This window comes from Pongo abelii, chromosome 16 (assembly GCF_028885655.2).
Source record: "Pongo abelii isolate AG06213 chromosome 16, NHGRI_mPonAbe1-v2.0_pri, whole genome shotgun sequence".
Lineage (NCBI taxonomy): Eukaryota > Metazoa > Chordata > Mammalia > Primates > Hominidae > Pongo > Pongo abelii.
The window spans coordinates 88,281,456-88,301,900 of record NC_072001.2 but is presented as its reverse complement, the minus strand read 5'-3'; the positions used below and the strand labels follow the sequence as shown (position 1 = coordinate 88,301,900).

Sequence of the window (20,445 nt, the reverse complement as noted above, 5' to 3'; positions counted from 1 at the left end):
CTTGCCTTCAGCTAGAAATGCCATCTGCTTAAGTCTGTCTATGCTTCTTAAGGACTCGCCCAAATGTTATCTCCTGCAAGCAACAGAAATCTCCACTAGCTCACCACTACCCCTAACTTCTTCCTGGATTTACCTATTTAGGCATCAGCTATTGACTTTTTAGTATAATACATGAGAATTTAGCTCTTATACCACCCACTTTCCCTTCCTCAAATATTATCTTTAGTCATATAAGTAATCACTAATTATCATTAGGACTTTGTAAAGCCAAGTTTTGTAGAATATTTAGGATAGGATATTTGTTTTCTTGGTGTTGCTTTTTGTTTTGCAGTGTCTTCCTCATAATAGTATTTTTTAATTTAAAAAATTCTGTTGTAGCCTTTTCTGTGAGATCTCCTTCTCTTCCAAAGCCTTTGGCTCCTGTGTGCCCATTTTGGCAGGTTGTTCTTCAGGTTGGCTGTGCAGATGTCATCTTGAGGTTTTTCTCATCTGCTCTCCTAGAGTAGATCCATTGTTTCCTGGATCCCTTGTCATCTTTCTTGGCTTTCCCTTTGTCATTTTACCTGACTGTGTCCTCAAGTAAAACCCTAAGAAAGCATGGAGTGGTATATTTTCTGATCTCTGGCTTCTGAAAAAATACAATCCAGTGTTTGGGTTTTGGAGCCAGTCTGAGATAGGTTTGAATCTTGGTTCTACTACTTCTTAACTGTATGCACTTGGGCTGATTCCATAATTGCTCTATGCATCAGCTTCCATTTGCAAAATGGGGAAACCAGTAATAGTATTAGTACCTATGTTTCTAGAGAGCTATGAGGATTAAATGTGTTGGTATATGTAAACCATTTAGAACAGTGCCTGGTGCTTAGCACATCTCCATCACTATTCACTTTTGTCACAGTCTACCCTCACGGTTGATTGATAGTTTGGTTGATTATGTATTTCTAGGTTGAGGATAATTTTACCTTAGAATTTCAAAGTCTGTGCTGTTGTCTTCTAACCAATGATGGTGGTGAAGCCTCATGTCACCCTGAGTTTCACTCATTTATGCATGACTTTCTCTCTGGAAGCTTTTAGGAGTTTGTCTTTTCCTTGATGAGTTGAAATAGCACAACATTGTACTTAGTGTGTGTCTTTTTTCATTCACTGTGCTGGGAACAGTGAATGGATAGGCCTATGGATAAGCTCTTTCAAAGTTGGAGTCTTGAATCTTGTCATATTTTTGTTCACTTTCTCCTTTCCATTTTATTTGTTCATTTTGAAGCGTCTGTTATTGGATTTTAGTCCTCTTGTTTGAGTCTTGTATCTCATGTCATTTCCAACTTTTTTTTAAATTTTAAGTTCTGGAATATTTTTCTTATTTTTGACTTTTAGGAAATTTTACTTGGACAATCATAACTTTAAGTTTTGTTTTGGTTATTTATTGTTGCTTAACCAATTTTCCCAAAACTTAATGGCATAAAACTATGCATTTGTCTATCTGTCACTGCTGTATGGGTTAACTGGGGATAGCTGGACAGTTTTTCTGCTGGTCTCATTTGGCATCTCTCACTGTGCGGTTAGACGGTGTCAGGGACTGGTCATCTGGATGCTCAGCTGCAGTGGAATGTCTGAGACGGCTACTTCACCCACAGGTCTGCTGCCTTGGTGTTTGTTCATGTGGCCTTCCTCTCTGCGTAGCATCTCATCCTCTCAGGTCTCTTCATGTGGTTTCTCTTTCTCCAAGAGGATAGTCAGTACTTATTTTGGCTACTAGAAGCACAGAATTTGAGCTGCCAGGTGTTCTTAAGGCTTAGACCTGGAACAGGTCCAGTGTCATTTCTACCAAATTCTATAGGTTAAAGTGAGTCTTGAGGCCAACCCAGATTCACTGTGGAATGGGCTTGTCCAAGGACATGATAACAGGAGGTATGGCTCATTGGGTGCCAACTCCCAAGATGAACCCTGAGTTCTAAGAACTTTTTCTTCTCTGATTATTCCTTATTCATATTCTATTTTTGTTTTATTCTTGTAATATATTCACAAGTGTCTTTATGAAGTGATTTTGATACTCTTTTGTCTTCTCCCTAGCATCTCTTTGTTCTTTGATAAATTTTTTTCTTAGTATATTTTGGTCTTATTTTTCTTTTTAAAACCTTTCCTTAAATATCTATTCTATGTTGCTTATCATTTGTAGTCTTTTTTTTTGAGACAGAGTTTCGCTCTTGTTACTCAGGATGGAGTGCAATGGCGTGATCTCGGCTCACCACAACCTTTGCCTCCTGGGTTCAAGTGATTCTCCTGCCTCAGCCTCCTGAGTAGCTGGAATTACGGGCATTTGCCACCATGCCTGGCTAATTTTTGTATTTTTAGTAGAGAAGGGGTTTCTCCGTGTTGGTCAGGCTGGTTTCGAATTCCCGACCTCAGGTGATCCGCCAACCTCGGGCTCCCAAAGTGCTGGGATTGAACGGATGAGCCACCGTGCCCGGCCTGTATTCTTTTTTTTTTTTTAATTCCCTTTTTTGTTCATTCATATTTGAGAGAGGTACTAAAAGACTGGGAGGCTGGGTGTGGTGGTTCACACCTACAATCTCAGTGCTTTGGGAGACTGACGTGGGAGGATCACTTGAGCCCAGGAGCTCAAGACTAGTTTGGGCAATATTGTGAGACCCCATCTTTACAAAAAATAAATTTAAAAAAAAAGCCAGGTGTGGTGACACCTACCTGTAGTCCCAGCTACTTGGGAGGCTGAGGCAGGAGGCTCACTGGAGCCCAGGATGTTGAGGCTGAAGTGAGTTGTGATCATGCTGCTGCATTCCTGCATTCCAGCCTGGGTGAAAGAGCAAGATCCTTTCTCAAATAAATAAATAAATAAATACAAATAAATAATAAAAATAAAAAATTGATTGGGAGTTCTTCATGGCCAAGACTTGGCAACTGATAGCTTTTAGGGGGGATCGTATGCTGATTCCTAATTGTTACCCTCTACCCCTCTGTCTTATCTCCCAGTGCAATCATAAATGATGGCTGGAACTACTCCATTCCTCTGGTGGTGAAATCTACATTCTCTTGTCTGAAGTAGATATGTTTGCTTGGGTTCTGCTTAAGGAGATGGGGGAGAGCAGTGTGTTTCAGGGCCTGGAAAATGTTCTCTATATAGGCTTTTGGTTAATTTCTGTTTTCAGTCTTACCTATCAGTCCCACTCTCGGGGGTACCTGGTGTCTGAGTCTAGAACTTTTCCAGGTTGCTGTGGGACAAATTAGCTTCCTTGTTATTGGTATCCCCTGACCTCCACTTTTGTTTGCTTTCTCCATTAATTAACCATTTTCCATTTACTTTCACTTTCTAATGGAGGTGAATTATCTTCTGTTGGTAACCCCATTTCTTTTTTTTTGTAATTGTGTGTTTATATAATGTTTATTCTTCACTGTATTTCTAGTGGAGCCTCAGGAAAAAAAGCAGATGTTGGAAATATGTGTTCAGTGTTCAGATTTTTTCTGTAAGACATCTGCAGCTTGTGTTTTTCACTGAATGTCACATGGACTTAATGCATATAGAGCTACCTTGTTTTTCATGATTGTGCCTACAGTTCTATGGAGAAATATAATTTGTGAATTACCTGATGAAATTTTCGTAATTTTGAATCATTCTGGCATTCCTATAATAAACACTGTTAGAATGGCTATGGTAATATTTTATTTTTGCATTTTTACTTCTGTATTAAATAAGATTATAGTTTTGTTTGTTTCCTTTAAGGCTCTTATTTCATTTCAGTATCAAGGTTATGCAGGGCTAACTTGGGAAGCTTTACATCTTTTTTCTAAGACCTAGGATGTAGATCTAGTTTACACAGTAATTTTCAACTGCAGGAATATTTTACCTCCCATGGGACATTTGGAAATACCTGGAGACATTTTCGTGGTCACAACTGGTCATGGTCAGGAGGTCTTACTGGCATTCGGTGGGTAGAGGGATGTTACTAAATGTCCCATAACACACCAGGAGAACCCTCACAAAGAATTGTCTGGCCCAAGATACCAATATTGCTGAGGCTGACAAACCCTGGTTTAAATAAATGTCCAATTTGGAGGATGAGTCTTTGTCTTTTTCCTTCTTCTGCGTATTGGTCTCCAGATTTTCCATTTCTTCAGTTAGTTTTCATAACTGTAGATTCTTAAAAGAAATGAACACTTCACCCATACTTCTAAGGTATTGTAAAGATGTGTAAAGTTTTCACTTTTTGCATCATATTCACATGTAACTATATGCCCTTTTCTCTTCAAAGTTTTCTTTATATTGATCACTTATCAGAGGTGTGACTGTTTTATTATCTTAGTCTTTTGAAAGAATCCTCCTTTAGTTTTATTTTTTAAATTTAGTAGGTTGTTTTCACATTTTCCATATGTCTTATTTCCCCTTTTTGTTTATTTTGTTTTTTCTAGTATAGTGGATCAATGTAATTTAAACTGCTTTTTAAACAAACATGTAAGGGTATACATTTTCTTTGGGTGCTGTTTGACTTTATTGCACAAGTTTTAAAATCTATTTTCTAAATAGTTTGTATTTTCCAAGTCATTTTATTGCATCCTCTGTTCACATTGCTCTTACTATTAAAACTTTTTATTTGCCCGGTATGGTGGCTTATGCCTGTAATCCCAGCACTTTGGGAGGCCAAGGCAGGTGGATGACCTGAGGTTGGGAGTTCGAGACCAGTCTGACCAACATGGAGAGAGCCCGTCTCTACTAAAAATACAAAAATTAGCTGGGTGTGGTGGTGCACGCCTGTAATCCCAGCTACTTGGGAGGCTGAGGCAGGAGAATCACTTGAACCCAGGAGACAGAGGTTGCAGTGAGCTGAGATCGCACCACTGCACTCCAGCCTGGGCAACAAGAGCAAAACTCCACCTCAAAAAAAAAAAAAATGACATGATTGAAATTATGTAAAACATAAGCTTAGTGTAACATATAGTTAGAGCGAGTACTTGGGAACTAACACCTAGCCAGCACCAAGGTGAAGAGAAGGCACATTGCTTGCACTACAGAAACCTTCTGCAGGCTGCTTCCTGATCACCATGCCTCTGTACGCTCATCTTGCCTTATGTTTCTCTACTGTTATCACTCATATATGCATCCTTCAACAATACAGTGTAGTGTTGCCTATTGTTTGAACTTTTGAAAATCATACTATATGTATTTTTTCATATCTTTGTTGCGCTCAACATTGTGTGTAAAATGTGTTCCTATTGTGTGTAGCTTAGTTCTTTTGCATTGCTGTATTTACTCCATTGTTTGAATACACCATACCATTTCCCCTTGACTAGATACAGACATGTGGGTTGTTTCCAGTGTTATTAGGAACAGTGATTGCTGCTATGGTCATTCTTGTCTGTATTTTGTGGTATCCTTGTGCCAGCATTTCTCTGGGGCACATACTTAGGAGTTGAATGACTGAGGCATGAGGATCAATTTCTTCTTTTACCCAAGAGTTATCTAGGAAAAAAAACATTTAAAAAGCATTTTCAGGTGGCTTTTGAGGTATTTTTAGTGCATCAGTATGGTCAGAGAATATGGCCTGTGACCTTTCAGCAAGATTATCAGCAATCATTTAGACTTAACTTTTGGTGTTACTGTTGCCTTTGCTTATTGCTACTTCTTGTATTATGTCTCCTGCTCCCTGCCCCTCAAGTATATCCCTGAATAATATCCTGGGTTTTTTGTTTTTTTTTTTTCTAGAAAGGGTTTGTGGGGATGTGTATGGAGTGTGTTCTGTGAACTTGCTGTCTGTTATCATTTGTTCAACAAATATTTGATTCTGTATAAAGTACTTCATCCATATCAGTGTGGAGAATCCAGAGGAAAACATACACAGATATACTTCCTGTCTTGAGGGAGCTAAATATAGAATTCTGAGGTCACAATTGAGTTTCTTTCCAGGTCTTTATGCTTTTATGTTCCAGTATTTATTGCTGTAGATGAAAAGTCTGATGCCTATCTGATTCTTAGTTCTTTCTGATAGTTAGTATGATTTTCTGTGTAACTGTAAAGTGTGGGGCTTTAATTTTTTTTTTTTTTTTTTTTTGAGACGGAGTCTCGCTCTGTCACCCAGGCTGGAGTGCAGTGGCATGATCTTGAATCACTGCAACCTCCACCTCTCAGGTTCAAATGATACTCCTGCCTCAGCCTCCTGAGTAGCTGGGACTACAGGCATGTACCACCATGCCCGGCTAAATTTTGTATTATTAGTAGAGATAGGGTTTCACCATGTTAGCCAGGATGGTCTTGATCTGCTGACCTCGTGATCCGCCTGTCTCTATCTCTCAAAGTGCTGGGATTACAGATGTGTGCCACCTTAATGTTTTGCTGAGTCATGTCCATTGTGTCCTGGCCCTTCTACAAGTGGTGTTTTGTTTTTTTTTTTTTGGTTTAGGGGTCTTATTTTTACCTCCTAGAATTGTCTTTTGCATAGTAGTCTGTTTTGTATTTTGTGGCTACAGTATCTTCTCAATTACTGCTAAAGATTCCAATTAGGTTTTAAAATTCTGCTTATTTCCTTCATTAGCAGTGCTTCAGGTCATCTGTGCTTCTTTGACTTGGCACCTTCCTTTCAGGTTGCTAATTTTCTTCAACTCTCTGATGATACATGGTTATCTGTTCATTTATAGATGAGGTATACCTTTGATCAGTATGAGTTGTTATGAGTGTCTTCAGAATTGTCACTCTTCTGCTGTGGCCTCCCCCTCCTGGTTTGCAGACCTGTGCTCTTCCTGTGGCATGAGGATGGGGAGGTGCTGGCCAGTGAGCTTTCCAGATTTTGAGCTAAAAGGAAGAGGCAGAGTCTGTTATAAGATTTTGCTGCTGCACTGAGTTTTATTTAAAAAAATTCTGTCTTTTTGTCTCTGGTTTTGACACTGATAGTAAGAGACCATCAAGACAGGCTTCCTATTAGCAGAGTGATCCTTACCAACTATAGTTGGGACAAGTACAGTGAAGAATGTTTGATCCTTCAAACAAACGTGGTCCCTCCATTATTTGGATTGGGTTTGTGGCTTTCTCGAGCCCAGCAGTCTGATTCCATCTGCTTTGTATCTTCTAGCATGTCCTTATAGTTTTGGTTCACTAAGGGTATTCTTTTTGTATTTGTTGTTTTGCTGCTGCTGCAGCCGACTTACTCTCTTTTATAAAATTCTGTCATTTCAGTGGGGTTTTAGAAAGAGGACCAGGTCACATCTTGAAATGAAATTAATCTTAGGATTTCACAGCCCTAACTCACTTTTTGTTTTGATTAAATTGCTTCCCCTTTTTGAGGGGGTAGGGGCTCAGCTTTCTGAGGTGTAAAATGAAGGCTAGTAACTGGGCTAGTGGTGACAGACCCAGAGGCATGTGAGAATCACATCAGAGAGCTTTTGCAAAACAGATTCTTTGGGTAGGCTTTGAAATTAGCATTTCAAAAACGCTCTTTTAACCATTGATGCAACCAAATTCTTTGGGACTTTGAGGCTAGGTATATATTCTTTAGATATCCAGAATAATTGGCTTTGGAATATAAGAATTTAGGGAAATGAAGAAGGGGTGAATTACATTTTGGAAGCTGCTGCTTAGATACTGCTGAGACCTTTGTTGGTCTTGATTTCTGGATCCTAGTTTCTTGATCTTTTACATATTCTGAGTTCTAACCTGAACTGGCCTTTATGGTTAAAGATGCATTTATATACTGTGTCCTGGCCAGGAAGCTTGTCTTTTGACTTTTGCCCAAACTGGGTACGAAGGCCTCTCCTAAAAATTCATTAGATTCATTTCTGAACTTGATAATTATAATTTGTGTTAATTGGTAAATTGTGTCTTGTAGAGAGATATATGATAGTAAATTACATGTTTTTAAAAAGACAATTTGCTTTATAGTGAGGTGGTAATTCATAACTCTTAGTTTTGGGAAGTGTCTATTATAAGTAACACGTATGACCTCTTAAAATGTAAGGAAATTGAATTTATGCAATGATTCACGCTTTTCAAAGTTAAAAAGGTAGCTGTTTTGAGGAACTGATAGTTTGGAATATTTATTTTAAACAAAATAAGCCTTTGATCTTATGCACGTAGCTGTGCAAGTAAAATGTTTTCTTATTTTAAATTAGATTATGTTTTAAAAATTTTTTCAGTTTTGCTTTATATTTGACTGATTGCTTTTCTTTATTCCTAAGACATCCATTAAGTTGAATTGTTCAAAATTGTTTCATTTTTAAAAGCTGAGAACTGTTGTTTGTCAAATCAAGGTTGGATTTAAAAATGCACATTTTAATTTTAATAAGCTCTTTGGTAGTGGGACTGCGGTGACAGATGGTTGGGAGTTTGTCCCTAAAGCTATGACACCAGTCTTCTAATGTGCATATTTGTTCTATGTAGCCCTGGCAGATTCTTTCTGTATTTCCGAATGGGACAACAGAAGAAGTGACTTCAAAAGAAGACGAAGAAGAAGAGATGGATAAAGTGGGTATTTTATATAAGAATAACATTTTGGCCAGGCGAAGGACTCATGCCTGTAGCCCCAGCACTATGGGAGGCCATGGCGGGTGGATCACCTGAGGACAGGAGTTTGAGACCAGCCTGGCCAACATGGCGAAACTCTGTCTCTACTAAAAGTACAAAAATTAGCCGGGCGCGGTGGTGGGCACATGTAATCGCAGCTACTCAGGAGGGTGAAGCAGGAGAATTGCTTGAATCCGGGAGGTGGAGGTTGCAGTGAGCCAAGATCGTGCCACTGGACTCCTGCCTGAGTGACGAGCAAGACTGTGTCTCAGAAAAAAAAAGAAAATCATAAATATCTTCAGTTTTGGACATTTGAGTATTTCTCTAATCTCCCTTATAAATAACTATTAATATGGAATAATTGAAAGTACATTGTATTTGGAATGGAATGTAATTTATAAATTCTGGCTTTTCTTACCTCTAACTCATGATATGCCTTTGAGCAAATTGTTTTATCTGAATTCTTGGATTTGATTTTCTGGAAAACAAAAGCTCTTAACTTTTAACACTAAAATTATATTTAATACTAATCAGTACTTAACCTGTATTTGGTTATTTTTTGGAAGAGAAACTACTGAGTTTTAAAAATGTTATGTTTGCATAAAAGGAGAATTTCAGAATATTTTAGAGACTACTTGCCAGAAGTAGTGAAACTGTCTCTTGCTGAAAAATCATCAAAGAAATTTGTCTTAGTCTGTTTTATAGTGTTGTAACAGAATAACAGAGAGTGAGTAATTTATGAAGGACAGTCACTTATTTTCTGACAGTTCTGGAGTCTGGGAAATCCAAGATGAAAATATCAACATTTGGTGTCTCAGGACCTTCTTGTTTCATCTTCACATGGCAGCAGGCAGAAGGGCAGGAGAGCAAGCTAGTCCAACGTGTGAAGCCTCATTCATAAGGGCCTTAATCCCATGAAGGAGAAAGGAGCCCTCTTGGCCTAATCACCTGTTAAAAGTCCTACCTCTTAATATCATCACATTGGCAACACTTGAATTTTGAAGGCAATACATTCAAACAGTAGCAAATTTAGTAGAGCAAATTCCAAAGACATTGAGCCTAGGCCAGTTGTCTGTCATGGGTATAATTTTAGATGTTTCCTGGCTCTGAAGCTTTGCACTTAAATTTGAACTTCAGAACAAAGATCTATGTCTCTGCATTGACCAAATAGAATGTATGTGAATTTCATGGTATTGATTGTTTTAAAATATTTTTTTCTGTTTGGGGTCTTATAATTAATTTAGGCTTTCATTTTCTTGATTTGGAAATTATTAATCTAAAATGTACTTTAGAGTGCTTCAGAACTAAAAAAGTAGTGTTGTAGGCTTGTTTTTGTTTGTTTTTTGAGACCGGGTTTCACTGTCACCCAGGCTGGAGTGCAGTAGCGCCGGCACGGCTCACTGTAACCTTGAACTCCTGGGTTCAAGCGATCCTTCTGAGTAGCTGGGACTACAGGCCGGTGCCCCACGTCCAGCTAATTTTTTTTATTTTTTGTAGAGTTTGAGTCTCACTCTGTTGCCCAAGCTGGTCTTGAACTCCTGGCCTCAAGTGATCCACCACCTCTGCCTCCCAAAGTGCTAGGATTACAGGTGTGTGCCACTGTGCCTGGCTGTAGGCTTGTTTTATGAGTCTGGGAGTAAAATACTTCTTAAAATTGTCCAATTAGAATGAGAGTCTGTTTTAATGTTTTTATGCAGTTTAGCTTAGGTGGAATAAACTGCATGAAAACATTAAACCTTTTCTGTGGGTCAGGCAGCCATTGTACTAAAGTTCATGAACCCTTTCATTTTCCCTTCACAAGATAAAAAACAAGGGACCACAACTTTGAGGGAAATCTAGAAAGGTAGGAGACTGGACTTTGGAGTTGTTAGATTAGGACAGGTGAAAAGCAGATATTCTAGGCTCCTAAAATAATGTGGGAACAGGCCCAGAGCAACTTTGGACATGGTGTGTTTGGGTGCATTGGATGCTTTTCTTTTGAGAAGGAAGGTTGATGTGTTGAAGTCATGGAAAGCAAGATTGTCCAGAAAAGGCAGATGGATAGAAGTCTTGAATTTGAGACAGACATGTTTCTATTTGGTGTGTTTGTTGATAAGAAGGCCTTAAGCAGGGAATTGTGTGCTGAGAATATTGTTTTAGAAAGATCTGTTGAATTCTGTTTGGGATGTGCTGATTAATACCTAGGTGGAGAGGAGGAGCCAAGATGGCCGAATAGGAACAGCTCTGGTCTACACCTCCCAGCGTGAGTGACGCAGAAGACGGGTGATTTCTGCATTTCCATCTGAGGTACCGGGTTCATCTCACTAGGGAGTGCCAGACAGTGGTCGCAAGACAGTGGGTGCAGCACACCGTGCGCCAGCCGAAGCAGGGCAAGGCATTGCCTCACTCGAGAAGCGCAAGGGATCAGGGAGTTCCCTTTCCTGGTCAAGGAAAGGGGTGATAGACAGCACCTGGAAAATCGGGCCACTCCCACCCCAATACTGTGCTTTTCCAACGGGCTTAGGAAACGGCGCACCAGGAGATTATATCCCGCACCTGGCTCGGAGGGTCCTATGCCCACGGAGTCTCGCTGATTGCTAGCACAGCAGTCTGAAATCAAACTGCAAGGCAGCAGCGAGGCTGGGGGAGGGGCGCCCACCATTGCCCAGGCTGGCTTAGGTAAACAAAGCAGCCAGGAAGCTGGAACTGGGTGGAGCCCACCACAGCTTAAGGAGGCTTGCTTGCCTCTGTAGGCTCCACCTCTGGGGGCAGGGCCAGACAAACAAAAAGACAGCAGTAACCTCTGCAGACTTAAATGTCCCTGTCTGACAGCTTTGAGGAGAGCAGTGGTTCTCCCAGCACACAGCTGGAGATCTGAGAACGGGCAGACTGCCTCCTCAAGTGGGTCCCTGACCCCCGACCCCCGAGCAGCCTAACTGGGAGGCACCCCCCAGTAGGGGCAGACTGACACCTCACATGGCCGGGTACTCCTCTGAGACAAAACTTCCAGAGGAACGATCAGACAGCAGCATTCGCAGATCATGAAAATCCGCGGTTCTGCGGACACCACTGCTGATACCCAGGCAAACAGGGTCTGGAGTGGACCTTTAGCAAACTCCAACAAACCTGCAGCTGAGGGTCCTGTCTGTTAGAAGGAAAACTAACAAACAGAAAGGACATCCACACCAAAAACCCATCTGTACAATACCATCATCAAAGACCAAAAGTAGATAAAACCACAAAGATGGGGAAAAAACAGAGCAGAAAAACTGGAAACTCTAAAAAGCAGAGTGCCTCTCCTCCTCCAAAGGAGTGCAGTTCCTCACCAGCAAAGGAACAAAGCTGGACGGAGAATGACTTTGATGAGTTGAGGGAAGAAGCCTTCAGACAATCAAACTACTCTGAGCTACAGGAGGAAATTCAAACCAAAGGCAAAGAAGTTGAAAACTTTGAAAAAACTTTAGACGAATGTATAACTAGAATAACCAATACAGAGAAGTGCTTAAAGGAGCTGATGGAGCTGAAAGCCAAGGCTCGAGAACTACGTGAAGAATGCAGAAGCCTCAGGAGCTGATGCAACCAACTGGAAGAAAGGGTATCAGTGATGGAAGATGAAATGAATGAAATGAAGTGACAAGGGAAGTTTAGAGAAAAAAGAATAAAAAGAAATGAACAAAGCCTCCAAGAAATATGGGACTATGTGAAAAGACCAAATCTACGTCTGATTGGTGTACCTGAAAGTGACAGGGAGAATGGAACCAAGTTGGAAAACACTCTGCAGGATATTATCCAGGAGAACTTCCCCAATCTAGCAAGGCAGGCCAACATTCAGATTCAGGAAATACAGAGAACACCACAAAGATACTCCTCGAGAAGAGCAACTCCAAGACAGATAATTGTCAGATTCACCAAAGTTGAAATGAAGGAAAAAATGTTAAGGGCAGCCAGAGAGAAAGGTCGGGTTACCCACAAAGGGAAGCCCATCAGACTAACAGCGGATCTCTCGGCAGAAATTCTACAAGCCAGAAGAGAGTGGGGGCCAATATTCAACATTCTTAAAGAAAAGAATTTTCAACCCAGAATTTCATATCCAGCCAAACTAAGCTTCATAAGTGAAGGAGAAATAAAATACTTTACAGACAAGCAAATGCTGAGAGATTTTTGTCACCACCAGGCCTGCCCTAAAAGAGCTCCTGAAGGAAGCACTACACATGGAAAGGCACAACTGGTACCAGCCGCTGCAAAATCATGCCAAAATGTAAAGACCATCAGGACTAGGAAGAAACTGCATCAACTAACGAGCAAAATAACCAGCTAACATCATAATGACAGGATCAAATTCACACATAACAATATTAACTTTAAATGTAAATGGACTAAATGCTCCAATTAAAAGACACAGACTGGCAAATTGGATAAAGAGTCAAGACCCATCAGTGTGCTGTATTCAGGAAACCCATCTCACATGCAGAGACACACATAGGCTCAAAATAAAAGGATGGAGGAAGATCTACCAAGCAAATGGAAAACAAAAAAAGGCAGGGGTTGCAATCCTAGTCTCTGATAAAACAGACTGGAAACCAACAAAGATCAAAAGAGACAAAGAAGGCCGTTACATAATGGTAAAGGGATCAATTCAACAAGAAGAGCTAAGTATCCTAAATATATATGCACCCAATACAGGAGCACCCAGATTCATAAAGCAAGTCCTGAGTGACCTACAAAGAGACTTAGACTCCCACACAATAATAATGGGAGACTTTAACACCCCACTGTCAACATTAGATCAACGAGACAGTAAGTTAACAAGGATACCCAGGAATTGAACTCAGCTCTGCACCAAGCGGACCTAATAGACATCTACAGAACTCTCCACCCCAAATCAACAGAATATACATTTTTTTCAGCACCACACCACACCTATTCCAAAATTGACCACATAGTTGGAAGTAAAGCTCTCCTCAGCAAATGTAAAAGAACAGAAATTGTAACAAACTGTCTCGCAGACCACAGTGCAATCAAACTAGAACTCAGGATTAAGAAACTCACTCAAAACCACTCAACTACATGGAAACTGAACAACCTGCTCCTGAATGACTACTGGGTACATAACGAAATGAAGTCAGAAATAAAGATGTTCTTTGAAACCAATGAGAACAAAGACATAACATACCAGAATCTCTGGGACACATTCAAAGCAGTGTAGAGGGAAATTTATAGCACTAAATGCCCACAAGAGAAAGCAGAAAAGATCCAAAATTGACACCCTAACATCACAATTAAAAGAACTAGAAAAGCAAGAGCAAACACATTCAAAAGCTAGCAGAAGGCAAGAAATAACTAAAATCAGAGTAGAACTGAAGGAAATAGAGACAAAAAAACCCTTAAAAAAATTAATGAATCCAGGAGCTGGTTTTTTGAAAGGATCAACAAAATTGATAGACTGCTAGCAAGACTAATAAAAAAAGAGAGAAGAATCATATAGACGCAATAAAAAATGATAAAGGAGATATCACCACCAATCCCACAGAAATACAAACTACCATCAGAGAATACTACAAACACTTCTACGCAAATAAACTAGAAAATCTAGAAGAAATGGATAAATTCCTCGACACATACACTCTCCCAAGACTAAACCAGGAAGAAGTTGAATCTCTGAATAGACCAATAACAGGCTCTGAAATTGTGGCAATAATCAATAGCTTACCAACCAAAAAGAGTCCATGACCAGATGGATTCACAGCCGAATTCTACCAGAGGTACAAGGAGGAACTGGTACCATTCCTTCTGAAACTATTCCAATCAATACAATCAATAGAAAAAGAGGGAATCCTCCCTAACTCATTTTATGAGGCCAGCATCATCCTGATACCAAAGCCGGGCAGAGACACAACCAAAAAAGAGAATTTTAGACCAATATCCTTGATGAACATTGATGCAAAAATCCTCGATAAAATAATGGCAAACCAAATCCAGCAGCACATCAAAAAGCTTATCTACCATGATCAAGTGGGCTTCATCCCTGGGATGCAAGGCTGGTTCAATATATGCAAATCAATAAATGTAATCCAGCACATAAACAGAACCAAAGACAAAAACCACATGATTATCTCAATAGATGCAGAAAAGGCCTTTGACAAAATTCAACAACCCTTCATGCTAAAAACTCTCAATAAATTAGGTATTGATGGGACTTATCTCAAAATAATAGGAGCTATCTATGACAAACCCACAGCCAATATCATACTGAATGGGCAAAAACTGGAAGCATTCCCTTTGAAAACTGGCACAAGACAGGGATGCCCTGTCTCACCACTCCTATTCAACATAGTGTTAGAAGTTCTGGCCAGGGCAATCAGGCAGGAGAAGGAAATAAAGGGTATTCAATTAGGAAAAGAGGAAGTCAAATTGTCCCTGTTTGCAGATGACATGATTGTATATCTAGAAAACCCCATTGTCTCAGCCCAAAATCTCCTTAAGCTGATAAGCAACTTCAGCAAAGCCTCAGGATACAAAATCAATGTACAAAAATCACAAGCGTTCTTATACACCAATAACAGACAAACAGAGAGCCAAATCATGAGTGAACTCCCATTCACAATTGCTTCAAAGAGAATAAAATACTTAGGAATTCAACTTACAAGGGACATGAAGGACCTCTTCAAGGAGAACTACAAACCACTGCTCAATGAAATAAAAGAGGATACAAAGAAATGGAAGAACATTCCATGCTCATGGGTAGGAAGAATCAATATCGTGAAAATGGCCATACTGCCCAAGGTAATTTATAGATTCAATGCCATCCCCATCAAGCTACCAATGACTTTCTTCACAGAATTGGAAAAAACTACTTTAAAGTTCATATGGAACCAAAAAAGAGCCCGCATCGCCAAGTCAATCCTAAGCCAAAAGAACAAAGCTGGAGGCATCACGCTACCTGACTTCAAACTATACTACAAGGCTACAGTAACCAAAACAGCATGGTACTGGTACCAAAACAGAGATATAGATCAATGGAACTGAACAGAGCCCTCAGAAATAACGCCGCATATCTACAACTATCTGATCTTTGACAAACCTGAGAAAAACAAGCAATGGGGAAAGGATTCCCTATTTAATAAATGGTGCTGGGAAAACTGGCTAGCCATATGTAGAAAGCTGAAACTGGATCCCTTCCTTACACCTTATACAAAAATTAATTCAAGATGGATTAAAGACTTAAACGTTAGACCTAAAACCATAAAAACCCTAGAAGAAAACCTAGGCATTACCATTCAGGACATAGGCATGGGCAAGGACTTCATGTCTAAAACACCAAAAGCAATGGCAACAAAAGCCAAAATTGACAAATGGGATCTAATTAAACTAAAGAGCTTCTGCACAGCAAAAGAAACTATCATCAGAGTGAACAGGCAACCTACAAAATGGGAGAAAATTTTCGCAACCTACTCATCTGACAAAGGCCTAATATTCAGAATCTACAATGAACTCCAACAAATTTGCAAGAAAGAAACAACCCCATCAAAAAGTGGGCAAAGGATATGAACAGACACTTCTCAAAAGAAGAAATTTATGCAGCCAAAAGACACGTGAAAAAATGCTCAGCATCACTGGCCATCAGAGAAATGCAAATCAAAACCACAATGAGATACCATCTCACACCAATTAGAATGGCAATCATTAAAAAGTCAGGAAACAATAGGTGCTGGAGAGGATGTGGAGAAATAGGAAGACTTTTACACTCTTGGTGGGACTGTAAACTAGTCCAACCATTGTGGAAGTCAGTGTGGCGATTCTTCAGGGATCTAGAACTAGAATTACCATTTGACCCAGCCATCCCATTACTGGGTGTATATACCCAAAGGACTATAAATCATGTTGCTATAAAGACACACACACACATATGTTTATTGCGGCACTATTCACAATAGCAAAGACTTGGAACCAACACAAATGTCCAACAATGATAGACTGGATTAAGAAAATGTGGCATATATACACCATGGAATACTATGCAGCCATAAAAAATGATGAGTTCATGTCCTTTGCAGGGACATGGATGAAACTGGAAATCATCATTCTCAGTAAACTATCGCAAGGACAAAAAACCAAACACCGCATGTTCTCACTCATAGATGGGAATTGAACAATGAGAACACATGGACACAGGAAAGGGAACATCACACTCTGGGGACTGTTGTGGGGTGGGGGAAGGGGGGAGGGATAGCATTAGGAGATATACCTAATGCTAAATGACGAGTTAATGGGTGCAGCACACCAACATGGCACATGTATACATATGTAACTAACCTGCACATTGTGCACATGTACCCTAAAACTTAAAGTATAATAATAATTTTTTTAAAAAAATGGAAAAAAACATACTTAAGTGGAGAAGTTTTGTGAATGGGAACGTGACTGAAGTTGAAGGTACAGGTGGAAATACAGGCCAAAGGCACTTGTGAGCATTGTGGGGAAAACAAGTGTGGGTGGAAGATCAGGGCTGAAAGGTGCACACAGGGAGAAGGGAGCTCCATGAAGTACAGACTCATGGGCAGAGTTTGAGTGAAGTTAGTCAGTAATCTGGTCTAGAAATCAGTGAATTAGCCGGCTTGGGAAAAAAAATCGAGATAAATATAAACTACCCCTTTAGAGATTTTGGCAATTGAAGTAGAAATATAAGGTAATTGAAAAAAGTTAGGATTTAAACAATTCTGCATATATTTGTATATGTGTAAAAGCAGATAGTATGGGAAGGGGAAGGAGCAGAATGATGTGAATAAAGATGTTGTTCTGGGGGTATTATTCAGATTCTTTTGAAATTATTATTAGTTTTTGAGATAGGGTCACTGTCACCCAGGCTGGAATGCAGTGGCATGATCATAGCTTACTGCAGCCTCAAACTCCTGGGCACAAACAGTGCTTCTGTTTCAGCCTCTTGAGCACCTGAGATCAAATTCTTTTTCTAACTTATTTTTAAGTTATGAACATCAATAGGTGCTTACTACGTAAAACCATAAACTTGGAAATTAGGGGAAAGCACCAAATGTCTCCAGAGATAACAACTAAAATTAATTGAGATTAACATTTCAATATAAGTTCTGGTCTTTTTCTGTGCTTATTTCAGCATAATTGAAATTCTTTCTATTCCTTTGTGTAATCCATTTTTCATTTCAAAGTTTTTCAATACAGGAGAAATTATGCTGTGTTGGTATTTCAGTGGCCTCTTAATAGTTCATGGAATTGAGTTAACTGTTTTGCTATTTTTGCACATGCAGATTTTGTGTTTGTTTTTGTGGTTGCAAGGTTGAAATAGGTATCCTTATGCCTAAATTTGTGTTTACATCTTAGACTAGTTTCTCGTCATACAGTTCTAGAAGTCGAGTTTCTGGAACAAACTATGAACAGTTAAGGTTCTTGACACCTGCTGCTAAACTGTTTCAAAGGTTCCTCTTAAGAGGAGATTTAAAAGATGGCTTGGCCGGGCATGGTGTCTCACGCCGGTAATCCCAGCACTTTGGGAGGCTGAGGTGGGCAGATCACTTGACGTCAGAAGTTTGAGACCAGCCTGGCCAACATGTTGAAACCCTGAATCTACTAAAAATACAAAGAAATTAGCTGGGCGTGGTGTACGTCTGTAATCCCAGCTACTCAGGAGACTGAGGCATGAGAATCACTTGAACCTGGGAGGCAGAGGTTGCAGTGAACAAAGATCGCCCCACTATACTCCTGCCTGAGTGACAGAGTGAGACTATCTTACAAAAATAAAATAAATTAAATAAAGAAGTAAATAAATAAATGATGGCTTATTTCATAATGGTTGTGACTTTGTAAAGCTTGTAAATCTGCTTTCCCCAGAGTCTAGCTTTTAAATAAAATACAGGATATAAAAGGTGGGAGCCTCTTGAATGGAATGTGGGGGCTTTTTCTCTCTCCCCATAGGATAGATATATTCTGTGTCCTGTCCCCCACTGAGTGAAGAATAATTTAAGTTTTGGCATAAGAAACTGCTGAAGGAAAGTGGGTTGAATCAGCTAATATTTTTCTTCTTTTTGCAGGATATAGAAGACTTAGATCACTGTGAGATGAAAGAAGAGCCTATTAGTGAGAAGAAGTTGGAGGATGAAGGAACTGAAAAAGAAAATTGGGCGATGTTAGAGAAAATTAGGAAGACTGAAAGGCAAGGCCATTTAAATGTGTAAGTGTGTATAAATATCTGGACTTTTTGGTTTAGTAATTATAGTTAATACCAGGCAATTCGTGAACATGCCAATCTCAGCTGCTCTCCTCCTCCATTCCTGCCTTAGTGGTGGATTCAGTCATATGTTTATTGGTTGTGAGACAGGGTCTTGCTCTGTCACCTGGGCTAGAGTGCAGTGGCACAATCATAGTACACTGTAGCCTTTATCTCCCAGGCTCCAGCGGTCCTCCTACCTCAGCCTCCCAAGTGTCTCAGACTATAGTCATGTGCCACCACACTAGACTAATTTTTTTGATTTTTAGTAGAGATGAGGTCTCACTATGTTAAACATGTTGGTCTTGAACACCTGAGTTCAAGCAGTCCTGCTACCTTGGCCTGCCCAAGTGCTGGGATTACAGACATGAGCCACCAGGTCTAGCCACGCTCATATGCTTTGTTTCTCAAGGTTATCTTTCTCATCTGTGAATAGCCACTTTTTACCTGTTCATCTGCTCTTCACATCCTGGAACCACCTGCTGATCCCTGTATATGCCCCTTTCCAGCTTGTCTATGCTGTGTTCTCTGCTTACCTTCCTTCTGTGGCATCTGTAAATTCAAGTTCATTCTTTCCTACAAAACACAACTCAAATTATTTCTCCTTCATGAAGCTGACTTTGATCCATCCTGCTCTGACCAAACCAAAAGTAATGTTTCTCTCTTGACTTAACGTCTCTTTAATGTGAAGCGGCAGGATGGGAAAGGAACACTGAGCTTGGTGACAGACACACCTTTTATGGTTTCACTTTGCTCAACTCTAAAATATGGATAGACAGTACATATCTTTTGGATGGTTGCTGTGAAAAATAAAATGATGCATGTATATACATAAAATGCTTAGACAGAGTAGGGAAACATCAAATGATTGTCTGAACACTGACTGCTTCCTGCCTTGTATTAGAGCCATTTGCCAACTCCACAATATCCGAGGACCAGTTACTTTGTCTTGGGCACAGGTTCTCCAAAACAGGGAATGAATTGTTAGGCAAGCAGATGCCAAGTGTTGAAATCAGATAGATAACTCTCCCTCCTTCAATGTTATTTGTATATTAATTTAATTGGTAATTTTTCATACAGCAAAGAAATTTAGTTAATCCCCATATCTTGATTATTTAAAAAACTAAGATTGTAGCATTTGAATTAATGTTACTGTACTTTCTGTGTCTTGTGATCAATTCCAGTTTGAGTTATCTTCAAAACAAGTACAAATTATTCAATAATTTTGCATGACCGATACTATGCTAAATACTTTATACTTTATAGATCTTTTCATTTAGTCATTATAGCCACTGTGTGAAATAGGTGCTCTTTATATTTTAGAGATAGGAAAAACTTCTCATATTTTATAGATATGAAATGAGTTCAGTGTTACATAGCTAGGAGGTAATATTTTTATAAACTTGATTTTTTTTCCCCCTTCAAAGTCTAGTGCAGTCTTTAAAACCTTTAGTTTCACATGACCAAAAAGTAGTTCCATTTCTATTTAGTCTTAGGATAAGATATTGATGTGTTTTCATCTTCAGAGAAGTCCCTGCACTGAAAAACTGAAACCAGTTGCATGTAGGCACACATGGTTCTCAGTGTCTTCATGTGTGAACTAGACCATCTGTGTAATATTCTTGCTTGTAGTCTTATGAATGGAAGCCTATTTTACTTAATATTGTGTCACCTTGAGTATTTTCAAAAATTGCTGGGGTTTGGAATAGACTCATACTGAATTCTATGCTAT

At 39.5% G+C, this 20,445-nt stretch overlaps 1 protein-coding gene across 1 annotated transcript in view; it reads left to right on the top strand.

Annotated features, from left to right (window-relative positions):
- Window positions 1-20,445, top strand: part of LOC100432654 (ubiquitin-conjugating enzyme E2 Q2-like) — a 69,924-nt gene that overhangs the window by 34,595 nt on the left and 14,884 nt on the right. Inside the window, exons 4-5 of the mRNA XM_054531793.2 lie at window positions 8,375-8,458; window positions 18,538-18,677. Of these exons, the coding sequence (XP_054387768.1) occupies window positions 8,375-8,458; window positions 18,538-18,677 (224 nt within the window). The remainder of the gene's footprint in view (window positions 1-8,374; window positions 8,459-18,537; window positions 18,678-20,445) is intronic.